The sequence below is a fragment of the Nicotiana tabacum genome, chromosome 24 (genome assembly GCF_000715075.1).
Source record: "Nicotiana tabacum cultivar K326 chromosome 24, ASM71507v2, whole genome shotgun sequence".
In the NCBI taxonomy this organism is placed as follows: Eukaryota; Viridiplantae; Streptophyta; class Magnoliopsida; order Solanales; family Solanaceae; genus Nicotiana; species Nicotiana tabacum.
In genome coordinates this window covers 19879423-19892704 of record NC_134103.1, presented here as the reverse complement: position 1 = coordinate 19892704, position 13282 = coordinate 19879423, and the positions used below count along the sequence as shown (strand labels likewise).

Sequence of the window (13282 nt, the reverse complement as noted above, 5' to 3'; positions counted from 1 at the left end):
GAGTTGTGATTGTGAGGTATGCTCGAGTGGCATGAGTGACTGTGAGGTTTTCCCGAGTGGCATGAGTGACTGTGAGGTTTGCCCGAGGGGCGGTATATGAGTGATGTTCTACCCTTGGGGCTGTTTATGATTTTATCACTGAGTTGCATCGCATTGGCATGCACACATGACATACATGCATAGAGATGTATTTTTCTCATGCTGTACAACATCACATCATTCATGATTTCTCACATATTTTTGACAGATGGGCATAGTGATGCATTTATTTTACACGAGTTATCCGGAAGGAAAATAAAACATCTTATTTATTATTGAAAAGATTTAGGAGAAATTTATTGTTTTCAAACTATTCATATTTTTGGCAATTTCGCCAAACGATTTGGGTTTTTACTGATGTACTTGAAAGGAAGAACTATTATTTGAAATCATGATTTTGTGGAGCATTTTATCTCTGAGTTACTTCTGGTATTATTTGCTTTATGTTGTTATAGACTATTGTGGACTATTGGTTTTAGACCCGACCTTGGTAGAAGCTCGTCACTACTTTCAACCTACAACTAGGTTTGTTACTTACTCAGTACATAGGGCCGGTTGTACTGATACTACACTTCTGCATATTGCATACAGATGTTGGCTGTTGTTGTTGCTCTGTTTGATGGTTGGGGGACTTGAAGATGTACCTGCGTTCCTGTTGTAGCTGCCAGTTCAGGGTAGCCTTAGATTTATAAAAGCTCTGTTTATGTATTATTCAAACAGACTATGTATTTATTTCATTTTCGCTTTGTGTACTCTATTCATAGAAGCTCATGATTTGTACTACCAGTTCTTGGAGATTGTATAAGATTAAGATCATTATTCACTTAAATTGCTTTAATAATTATTATTGAAATTGGATAATTAAAAGTTGGCTTACCTAGCGGGTTGGGTTAGGTGCCATCACAACTAGTTGAATTTTGGGTCGTGACACTCACACACATAAATTACACTTTCAAGAATTATTTTTTATATATATAAAACAAAACACACTTAGATCGAGACAAAAATCTGTCGTCGGAAAAAAATATTTCGCCGGAAAAAATGGAGTCCTTGAAATTCCGACGACCACCATTTTATGCCATCGGTGACCAAAACAAAAAGAAAGAGAATAAAATAACAAAAAAATGAGAATAATAATAAATAAGAAAAAAGGATAAGAAAAAGAAGAAAGAATAAAAAAAGTACTAAATATACATGTGGCAGCGCGTGTAGTTCACCACTTGCCAAGAGTTTGGTTGTCTAGTTTTAGGGTGGTATTTATTCCATTTAAAAAAAGTTAAGGGGGTAGTAGGATTCTCGCAAAGATAAAGTGTGTAGCTGAAAATCCGGGTATAGGTCAGGAGTTACTTATGCATTTTCCCAAATAAAACTCAACCTAATTAACGGTACAATTATAAATTTATATAAAAAATATATACTTTTATTAAAAAAAAACCTAAAAATCAATTCAATAGGGTACGATTTAGTTAATTTTTAAATATCTATTGACACTCTCGTTAACACCAAAATTATTACTCTATATTTTGAAAGGAAAATATATAGTCCATTTGCTATTGTTCGAACCCAAATCTGAATCTATTTCTATTTTTTTTTATTTTCTTTCCTACAACTTCAAAGGGCAAAATTAAAAGTAAATAGGGCAACTTCTAGTTGGAGTACACAAATTGAAAAACACCACTGCCGCCTCCATTCCGTACTTAGACGTCCTTCGAGGTATCTTCTTCTCCTTTTCTGCTTTAATTTTCCTTTCTTTTCGTGATGTTTATGGATGTGATTAATGAAGACTTGCAGTGAATTGTTATTTGTTAATATGTTATTGAGTTATACACGAGATAAATTTTGTCCTTTAAATGGTACAATTCGTCTTTCTTATCTTAGGTGACTACACATTGGATTATTTTTTTTTCTCAAATAAAAAAAAGTAACTTTACAATGGATTGTAAATGCCTTTGAATGAGCTATTTGATAATCATAGATGGATTTGATAAAGTATGAGAGTTACAAACTTCATCAATAAGTTAATATTGAATATATTTCGCTTCATACGTCATTTTTTAAATCTTCCCAATAAATTTGCTGCTTTGAGTATTGAAAAGTTGAAGGGAAATATACAGAGTCGATTTTTGTGAGAGAATGTTTATTTGTCTTTGGAAAATAAAGAGGATTATTAAATGGACTAGAATAAAAAGAAAGAAATTGGGAGAAAGATTACTTTTCGGTTTGCTTTAAGTCCCTTTTCAGTAACATGATTCAGTTTGTTGATTTAAAGTTACTGTCTTAATAGAATCCACTGTGGAGAACAGCTAAATGAAAGAATCCAAAGAGGAAGCGAAGTCTATCAAAGAATTGGGAGTTTCTGATCAACTGATTGAGGCTTGTGATAATTTGGGTTGGAAAACTCCTTCTAAAATACAAGCTGAAACTATTCCTCATGCCTTTGAAGGTTTTTTCATGACATTTTGAGAGTGCAAATAATGAGATTGCTGCTAATAAACTAAGAGGGGGAGGGGGTGAGCTTTGGGCAGTGATTCCACATACATTGGAGTGGATAATTTAGAGGGGGGGGGGGGGGAGGGAGATCCTTTGGCGGCATAGAGTTCATTTCTGAAATTGCTGGCATCATACATTTTCTTATCAATCATTGGACTTTGAAGCACTCGAAAGGATTCCAATTTGTATACTTGTTTGTAAAACCTTTCTAAAGAACATTATTTGTATTTTGATCCTTTTTTATTATTTGAACCTTTTGTATATCATCCTCTATTTGGTGAAAGTATTTATTCTTATAAACTGTTTGATTGGGTTTTATTCTAGGCAAAGACTTAACTGGTCTGGCTCAAACGGGTTCTGGGAAGACTGGAGCTTTTGCAATTCCTATACTGCAAGTCCTATTAGATTCTCTGCATACCTTTTTTGCCTGCGTTCTCTCTCCAACGAGGTCCCTTATTCGTCTGATTACTTATCTTATTTTGTAGAAGCTCTTTGGTGATTTAATCTCAAACGTTTTTCTTTGTGTATTCCAGAGAGCTCGCGATTCAAATTGCTGAACAATTTGAAGCTTTAGGATCCGGTGTTGGAGTAAAATGGCCTTAAAAAAACGAGTTGGTGTTGCAATATTTATATGGAAATGCACGTTTAGGGGACAAACAGAGGAGTACCGGCTGCAGTTTACCTCTGATGCTGTTGCTTCAATATACCTATCCCAGCCTTAACTAAGCATGTCAGGTCACTGTAGCCTCATGCCATTATTTGAACTGTGCAGTTAGCTTCATAAGCTTATGATGTCTCCTTTAAATAATTTAGGGGGTCATCTGTTTTTTTAGCTGTATAAAATATTTCAGACTAGATGTCAAATAGTTAGTTACCTACCTATCCAAAAGAAGTCGATCACCTTGCCCCACTTGTTTGAAAATGCATTCTCTTCTCAGCTTTTTGTTAAAGTTGTTGCCTATGTTTTGCGAGAAGGGCTCCTAATCCTGCTATCCAGGCATTTACTGGATGTTAGCTGCTTTTTCTTCTTAGATTATTTGATAGGAAATGTGCTTATGTGTTGACTTTGCAAAATGCCTTGGCTTATATAGAAGTCCTTCATGAATGATTACTATCCATACCTCTTTTGTAAGAGGTACTTGATGGTTGTAAAAGTTTGATGATGAATTCTTTTAGCAATCTAAGCAAAACCAAAACTGGTGTACCATTGGCCTTGCTTTGGCAAAGCTTTTTGTTCAGTTTAAACAATGTTCATTTAGCACCACGCCACATCCTAGGATTGTAAGACCAGTGACCTTTTTCCTTATGAGAGGCTCAAATCTAACCAAAAGTTCATGTTATAGAACTCTTTAGTGGATGTAATAGATTGTCAACTATTAAGTGAGTGGAAATAATATAATATCAACTATTAAGCATACTGAGATGAGCAGCCATCCCCACTTGTATCTGGTGGACTATTTGGAAGGAAAGAAATCAGATCCTTTTTTGAACAAAAAAGAAGAATATTTACAAATTGCAACAACCTTTTCTGTTAATATTTTAGTTCAAGTTAAAAAATGTACATGATATTGATAGTTTACTTGATTTCTCCAATCAACGGACATGTTTGTGCAGTCAGAGACTGTGTTTTTGTAAGGTTCCTGATGTATCATTATGCATCATCTTGATGCAACTTACTAATACAATTCTTGCGTACCTAACAAAGAAAACTTCTAACTGTACTCGTCAATTTTGTTGCTGGCTTATTTTCAACATGCAAACATCTATTCTGTTGCCTTGTCAGCAAAAGTTTAGTAAGCCATGTGGACGACTTGTTACACTAGATTTACTAAAGCTATTGTATGTTGTTACAGATTTTTAATATGCTTAATCTATGACATTTGTTTGAGTGCTCATTTGGATGCTGTCTGATGTAGGTGGCAACACCTGGTCGGCTACTGGATCATCTTGCCATACTAAAGGGTTTTCTCTTCGTACGATAAAGTACTTGGTAAGTTTGTCCATTGAGTCTTATGCTAAAAGTATTCCAGATATGTTCTCGTTCTGCCTGTTTATGTACTCTTTTTGTTTTCTTTTGGATGAAAACCCAAAAGTGCAATGTTGATTCTCAACATTTGGTTGAAGGATATGTTATTATGTCACTGTTGACATTAAAAGTGATATTTGCTGCATGTTCAAGGCTAGGCCTTTTGATGTTTGGCAAGTGATATGATTTCGAATGCTGTCTGGTCCATATTTCCCACAGCGTGCATACAGTATATCTCTTGTCAGAGGTGAAGCTGCTTGTCATTTTTTCCTGGCAGCATTGACGTCTTTACTTTTTAACTTTCCAACATATTGAGCCGCAGAAAGCATTTGACTACATATGTTCCTCTGAAACTTGCTTATCTCCATGTGGGTTGACAGTTAAATGATTTTCTCCCAACTACAGCATGAGGTACACTGGCACATCGCCTTAGGTGCGGACAATTGGACCAAGCAAGAAATTCATTAATTTGAAGCAATATGTATCCAAAAATAAAATGCAGTTCATTATATTCGATGTGAATGCTATTCAGACTTGTTTTAGAATTCCATCTTTTAATATCTTGATTTCCATTCGTAACCAAGTCTAGGTTTCTTGAAAATATAAATATGTGTTTCACAACAGATTATTTTAGTTGGATAAGCATGCATGCGTATTCTGAGTCTTGAACTTGTACATGCAACAGGTATTGGATGAGGCAGACATCCCTCATGATCGAAGGATTTACCTATTTTCTGCTACAATGTCCAACAAGGTTAGCTTTCACGTGGTTTATATGAATCCATTTTTAATCATAAATGGTCTATTCTCTGTGTGTGGATAATTTCTCTTTCTAGGTTTCGTTCTTAAGAGAAATTCCCTTCTCTGATGGCGGATAGGTATTTTTCCTGAGTACTTGGGGTAGGAAAAGTGCTTTCGTGAAAATTTTCCTTTTTTATTTTCCAAATATCATATGCTCGGTCTGACATTTATATAAGAAGATACCTGAAAATGGAGGAGCTTTTTACTTGTTTTTCAACTTTTTCTCATATTGGCATGCAACTAATGATCAATAATCATTGTTATGGCAGTAGATGCACTTATTCTCTATATCGTAATAGCAATATGATTATTACATGAAATTGTCTAGGAAAGAAAAATGAGAAGGTGGGGTTGTTGTGAATGGCAAGTTAATTTGCTCATGTTCTGCTTTTCTCTTTAAGGAATTTATTTGTATGCCTAATAGTTTCTGCTATGCCACTCTTGATGAAACCTTCGAGGAGTGAACTTTTTGCATGGGAAGTCTGATTCTTAATATATTTGTACACTGAACTACAAGTAAAGAAACTTCATAGGGCTTGTTTGAGAAATCCTGTTAAGGTACAAATATAACGATGCCAATTTTCACCATATAATTTGTAGATGGTCAAGAGTATTTTGCGTAACTTTGTTTATAATTTGTTTCAGATTGAAGCTGCATCTAAATATTCCACTGTTGATACACTGAAGCAGCAGTTTCGTTTTCTTCCTGCTAAGTATAAGGTTAGTTCTTTAGTGAAAAGTTTCTCTTTTAGGTTTGTTGGGAGAAAGCAAGCCAAGTGGCAAGCATTGTATCTAGCAATTGGTTTATAATGATGTTCCATGTAAATTACATCTTGTTGATGACAATTATTGAGTTTGAATTTATCTGCTTAAGCGCCGAAGGTGTTCAGAGAAAGTGTATTCTTACTGCGGAACTCTATTTGTGTTGCTGTGCTCTCATAATAATCATCATTATATGGCTCAAGGATGTGGGAGTTTTGACATTATGAGACCACTAGAATAAAAATCAATCACACGGATAAAAGAGGGAAGAGACATGATCATAATGATTGTGCTGCTAACTAGTGTTACAAAGCAATAACTAGGATGACTAGTCACTCTTTACAAGATTCATGTTTGTACCTTTTCCCAAAGTATTAATCATGAAGGTCTAAGTAGTTGCATCTCTTGATTATTTGAAGTGAACATAGTCCAACTGAGGCAAAGGTCAACCCTCATAGAGGGCTCATCGCAGTTATGACTGCACCGACATACGTTGTTAAAAAACCTATATGCACACTTGGTCTCTTTTCTCTAAATATGTAAATAATCAAGCAAGTTACTGTATTCTTGGTCTCTTCTATGGGGTTTCTCAGTTAATTCTTGGTTTTGGTTCTTGACCTTTTTGGACTTTTTATTCTCTGTTTCAGCTTAGTGTGTTTTCAAATTAATGCTTTGTGGTTTTGTATATTTTTTTTTTAAATCTTTTTTTTTTGGTTCAAGTTTTGATCGTTTTGCTATATGAAATTTATGCATGCATCTTAGTGTTTCTAAATTAGACATGTTTTGTTGTTAGTTTTATTTCTGTTTAAGTTCAGTTTGAAATTGAACTGAAAAATTTTGACTGCAAATTGGACAATCTTGCAATAGTTAGTGTTGTTGAATCTGGTAAGCTAATTCATTAGTGTGGTTCTACATGCTGCCATTAAAATTGGACAATCTTGCAATAAAAAACCTCTCTACCCTTTCAGGGTAGGGTTAGGGATGCGTACATCTTACCTTCTCCAGACCCACTTGTGGGAATTTACTGGATTTGTTGTTATTGTTCCTATGGGGTTTCTCACACTTCTAGTCCTAAAAAATTGTTTCTTGCATTATTTTTTTTGATAAGTAATTAAAGATATTATAAATGTATGCACTAAGCCAGTGCATCAGGCATAATTACAAGTTGTACAAACCCTCTATTGTATCTAACGTTACATATACATCATGTTCAATTACCAGATTGCACCAAAAAGCTAACAAAAATACATCTTTGTTTAAGGTTGTGAATGTTTCTCTTTGTGCCTTCAAAAATTATATTATTTCTTTCAAGCCAGACATTCTACCAAATGGCTTGAGGTTGGTATTCCAAGTTCTTAGAGATTTCTTGCTAATTCCCTCTCTGCTCCAACCTTGCAAGAGCTTAACAATTTATTTTGGCATAGTCCAACTCATGCCCAGAATTACCAGAAACATATTCCACAACGGCCTAGTGACCCTACAATGCAAGAGGAGGTGGAAAACTTCATCCGGATGTTCTTCACGCAATGGACATCTACTGCGCAGTTGAAGCCCCCTCTTTTGGAGGTTCGATTGTGTGAGACAAGCCTCTCGAGCAACAATCCAAGAGAAACAAGAAACCTTCAAAGGAGCCTTGCTTCTCCAAACCTTTTCCCAAGGACATAGTACCTCATCGCTGCAAGAATCTAGCATGTGGTAGCAATTTTTGACTGAAAAGAGACCCTGTTGATCGCTTTTCCAACCTATGGAGTCTGTTTTGTTGTGCTCCAAGGCTATGTTGTTTATCCTCCGAAGCAAAATACAGTCTTTCCACTTCTCAATCATTAAAATTCCTTCTAGGTTAATGATTCTACCCTTGTGTTGAAAAGAATACTGCAATTTCTCCCTTTTGTTGAAAAGATAAGCTGAAAATGTCCATGAATTGGTATTTTAGTGGGGTGTGACCTAATCATGCATCTTCCGAAAATCTAATTTTCCTCCCATCACCAAAAGCTTATATTTGACTAGAATTTGTTCTAATAGCCTCTGATATTTTTCCATACTCCGGTACCATGAGAGGCTGTAGAGATTTTTGTACTCCAGGGGCTCTCAAGTGTGAATTTTTCCATCAACACTCTCCTCCATAGTGCCTCTACCTCCTTGTTGAATCTCCAGTGCCATTTCATCAACATGCTTTCATTGTGACGTTTTAGGTTCTTAATATCAAGACCGCCTTTCCTTCTATCTCGAGTGATTGATTTCCAATTCACAAGGCATAAAGTATTAGATTGTTTATTTCCTTGCGAAAGAAAGTTTCGTCTCAATCTATCCAATCTTTTCAAAACCGAGGAAGGAGGCGGGAAGAGAGACATGGCGTAAGTAGGAAGTGCGCTGAGCACACTGTTAATTAAAGTGACTCTGCTCCCAAAGAAAGATATTGTTTCTTCTAAATAGCCAACTTCTTCTCCATCTTCTCAATCACCTCATTCCGTATTGTCACTGATTTAAATTTGTCTCCCAAAGGTAAGCCCAAATACTTTGTAGAAAGAGTTCCAATGTTGCACTGCAAAACGTTGGCAAGTTGACCGATATATGGCATATCATTAACTGGGAAGATAACTTTTCGTGAAGTTGATGTGTAACCCCGAGACAACTTCAAAAAGAAGTTAGAACCATTCTAAAAATCAAAACTTGCTGCATCGCACATGATCAGAGTGTCGAGTTCATATAAAATGTGAGTGATTTTGAGATTCCCAGTTCCTCTACAGTCTGCATGAAAACCCGAGATCCAATTTGCATATACTGCACTGTATAACATCTTGCTAAGTCCCTCCATGACAAGTATAAAGAGAAGGAGAAAGAGGATTACCTTTTAGGAGTCCTCTTTGCGAAGAAAAGAAACCCCGAGGATTACCATTAATGAGAATAGAGAATTTTACTGAGGAAATACAAAATCTGATCCAATTAATCCATTTGCCGCTGAAGCCCATCTTCCTTAATAAATGCAGAAAAAGAAACCCAATTGACATGATCAAAAGCTTGTTAAATGTCTAACTTACAAAAGATTCCCGGCTTTCCTAACTTCATTCTTGAATCCAAGCATTCATTAACAATCAAGACTGCATCTATGATATTTTTGTCGCTAAGAAAAGCCATTTGAGAGGAGCTGACTACACTAGGAAGCACTTTTTTAAGTCTATCCGCCAAAGTTTTTGAAAAAATCTTGTAGAAACTGCCTATCAAACTGATAAGTCTGAAATCTTTAAGTTCCTTTGCACCAGTTTTCTTGGGAATGAGGGCAATATAAGAAGCATTTAAGCTTCTCTTAAAAATTCAAGATTGTGAAAGTGGTTGAGAGTATTCAACAAATAAACTTTAATTACCCAAAACACATTTTGTAAAAACCCATGGAAAATCCATCCGGACCCGGAGCTTTGTCGCTTTCACAACTTTTGATTACCTCCAGAATCTCCTCTTCTAGAAATGGATGATGTAGCAATTATTTTTTCTCATTAGTGATACATGGAGCATTTACAAACTCCCACTTTGGTCTCCAAGACTCATTCTCTATGTATAAGGATTCATAAAAACTAAGAATTTCATTAGAAATGATTTCCATGTTATCAGTAATGTTACCCCCAACTTCCAGCTTGTCAATTTGATTGAACCTTCTTTGAGAATTAGCCATTTTGAAGAAAAAACCAGTGTTGTCTCCTTGCTTCAACCAGAGGCATCTATTGCCTCTATTAGATTTCTTCCAATCTAAAAATCTCCTTAAGCTCCATTTGTAAACTTGCTTTGGAAAGAAGTAGATCATCTGAAAGAGGTGTTTCTTCAGCACCAGAATCCTATTACGAATTCACAATTTCCTATTCTTCAAATGTCCAAAAGAGGACATAGTTCCATTCCTTAACATAAGTTTCAACAACTTAAGTTTCTGTGCAAAACTTAAATCCGGGCTGCCAACAATGTTGAAAGAACTCCACCAGTTACTGGCCATTTCCCCAAATTCGGGATGTTCCAACCATATATTTTCAAATTTAAAGTAAGAGACATTATTAGACCAGTGCCCGCACTCAAAAAATAATGGGCTATGATCCGAGACAATACAAGGAAGAGTAGATTGTTTGATAACACCGAATAGATCATCCCACAAGGCAGAAAACAAGAATCTGTCGATCCTCAAAGTCACTCTGCAGAATTATCTATAGACCAAGTATACTTTCCCCAAAATAAAGGGGGATTTATCAAATTCAAGTCCTCGATGAAATTTGAGCTCTGTCAAACCTGGAACAATGTTTTCTCTCACAAGAAAACCTTGCGGTATTGGCCCAAGGCCCCTCACAAAGACCCCTAACAGCCGAACCAACCATAATTGGTTCTCTCCTCCCTATTGATGGGTGCATACACTATGGACATGCACCATAAAAAATCAGAGTGCATATTTGAGAGTTTAATGGAGATGGAATGAATACCGTGGATAATTACAGACCCCTTCCCAACCCTTTTGTCCCAAAGAATAATTATACCTCCCTTTGTCCAATCCGCTTCCACAAAAGCATAATCCACCCATCTACCAAATTTAAGACCACCAACCAGCTTGTGAGACCAAAATTCAAGCTTAGTTTCTTGAAGACAAATGATGTCGGCTTTCCATTCAGAAAGAAGAGCCTTCACCATATCTCGTATGTCGGCATTATTCAAACCTCTTACATTCCAAGAGACAATCTTGAGCTTCATCCGTAAGAAGATGGATGAAACCTTCCCTCGTCACCCTGAAAACCCTTATCATAATTCACCCGGAATACCAATCTATCAAGTTCATGGACAAATTTCTGTTTCTTCCCAGATTGCTTATTGCAATAATTAGACTTCCCATAAGCATTCTTCCTCGTTTCAATTCGCTGTAGCATCTCTGTTATATCCTTCTCTAGCCCAACATATTTGATACCTAACATTTTACATACCTTGGGAGTATTTCTGTGAATCCAAAGTGAGATGTTATCTTCATCAAAGTTAAGAAGTTTTCCCATATCTTCTGACTCGGTCTTGTCATTATACCAGCAGAGACGTTGAGCATCATCCTGGGGGCCAGAGTAGATTGGGTAATAGATGTAATGGGGTTATTTGATAATGGAGTGATGTTTTGTGAAGTGGATGTCTTAGTGGGCTTTTTGTTCGTGTTGCACGGAAATAAGACTTAGGGTTTTGGTGGGTGTAATTTGAAATTTGATTAGCGCACATTTGTTCATGTGGGGCTTGAATTGAGAGTATATCAGACTGAACAGAAATATCTTTTGATCCATTGCTTTGACTAGGTAATAAACCAACCGGATTCCTAGGCTCTTTCTTCCCGTTACTGCAATATGCCGGAGGAAGTTTAGAGGTACTCCCTTCGAAGAAACTAGCCGAAAACACAACTGGATTTTCAAACCAAATTGGAACCAACGATACAGAATTAACCATACAACATCATCAAGCTTAATCTCCACAAAAGATGGAATTTTATACGGTGGGTTTTAACTTGAATCCTTGCCCAATCAAAGTTCACTTTGTCGGTAGTGTTGACGTCCAAGCCAGTCAAACCACCAAAATATTTTCCAATCTTGAAAAAAATTCCTTCTGGCCAAAGATGAAGAGGAATGCCTATTAGCCTGATCCAAGTATTTTCAGTGGTTTGCTTCCCGTCAATGCACCCTACATCAGGAGCCCACTGTCTCAAGTGACACTTATTACCTCTGCACATCCAGTTAGAGCTGAGAATGGACTGAGCAGTTTCAATGGACGAGAACTCAATCAAGAAGCTATAACCCACCATCTTCTTTATCGAACCCCCAATCTTCCATTTGTTTCTGGTCCATGACAGAAACTCATTCAATTCTAGAGTTGCGTCTGTCACAAACTTGCCCACCATACACCTTTTTTAAGAGATCCCTTCTAGACAGTGTAGAGTTTGCATTTATGACAATTCTGTTGGGTGGAAGATTGCAAGACTTATGTCACGACCCAAAAATCCCACCACAGGCGTCATGATGGCACCTAGTCTCTAAGACTAGGCAAGTCGATTTCAATTACATTTTTGGAGCCATTTTTTAATTAAATAAGTAACCAAAACTAACAGCGGAACAAATATGAATGTACAACCTCCCAAAACTGATAGTATTGAGTCACGAACTCTAACTGAATACATGGAATGATCACGAGGACCGAATATACAATACTGTTTGATTAAAAATTAATAGTACAATGAAATGAAAAGACTCCAAGGGACTGCGACGACCAAGCAACTCTACCTTGAATCCTTACGATCCCGCTTTTACTCTTCTCAAGTCCAATAACTCCAATACCTGGCTCTGCACAAAAATGTGCGGAAGTATAGTATGAGTACACCACGGTCAGTACCCAGTAAGTATCAAGACTAACCTCAGTAGAGTAGAGACGAGGTACAATCAAGACACTCACTAGTCTAATAACCTGTGCAATATAGCAGTATACAATAGTACTGGAAAACAACTAGCAATGATAACAACAACTCAACCAGTGATATAACAATAAGGCAACAAGAACATCATAATTATTGCTCAGGCGAATAAGGAACACAAGTACAATCAATAAGTCAAGTCCTTCAAATATAAATCCTTCACATATTATTCTTTAAGATAAATATCTTTCGAATATACTTCTTTTGAATAATTATCTTTCGAATATACTTCTTTTGAATAATTATATTTTCAAGTAAAAGTCACTATGTGACACCTCATTTCAAATCATAAAAATTACGGGTCTCAGCCCACTTTTATATTTTTCACGACACCTCGTACCCATATTTCTATCACCATCACACGGACAACTCACGTGTCAATAATAAAATTATCATATTTTTCCCCGGTACCTCATGCCCATATTATTTTCATAACTGCATGGACAACTCATGTACCAAATATCAATATATATAGGATCCGCAAGATCAATTTATTTTCAATAAAGTAAGGTTAAAATATTTAAATCAAGTAAGAAATCAACAAAAAGATATGTTTATTTTAGAAATCGTTTGAGAGAGGAAAAATGACATTTCCTTTAAAATAAAGCATCAGATAAACTACTGATTTGGATATAAAATTTATTAAATTAAACATACTGGTTTTTTATTTAATTTAAAACAACTCAATCATCAAAGACAAGTAC

General features: G+C 36.0%; 1 protein-coding gene across 23 annotated transcripts; it reads left to right on the top strand.

The window, feature by feature from the left end:
* Positions 1–1616: 1616 nt before the first annotated feature.
* Positions 1617–12062, top strand: LOC107782693 (DEAD-box ATP-dependent RNA helicase 10). 23 transcript variants are annotated; one of them, XR_012706546.1, is made up of 8 exons: positions 1617–1752; positions 2324–2482; positions 2854–2977; positions 3063–3264; positions 4446–4519; positions 4961–4988; positions 5241–5309; positions 6002–6251. XR_012706546.1 is itself a non-coding variant. In XM_075247759.1 (5 exons), exons 1-5 carry the CDS (start codon positions 3258–3260, stop codon positions 7588–7590), a joined length of 273 nt encoding a protein of 90 aa, XP_075103860.1. In that variant the 5' UTR covers positions 3128–3257; the 3' UTR covers positions 7591–12062. The 23 variants fall into 23 exon arrangements, 2 of the variants coding, with proteins under 2 accessions (XP_075103860.1, XP_075103859.1); XR_001647303.2 differs by lacking the exon at positions 4961–4988 and having other exon boundaries at positions 3063–3259; XR_012706537.1 differs by lacking the exon at positions 4961–4988.
* Positions 12063–13282: the final 1220 nt, after the last annotated feature.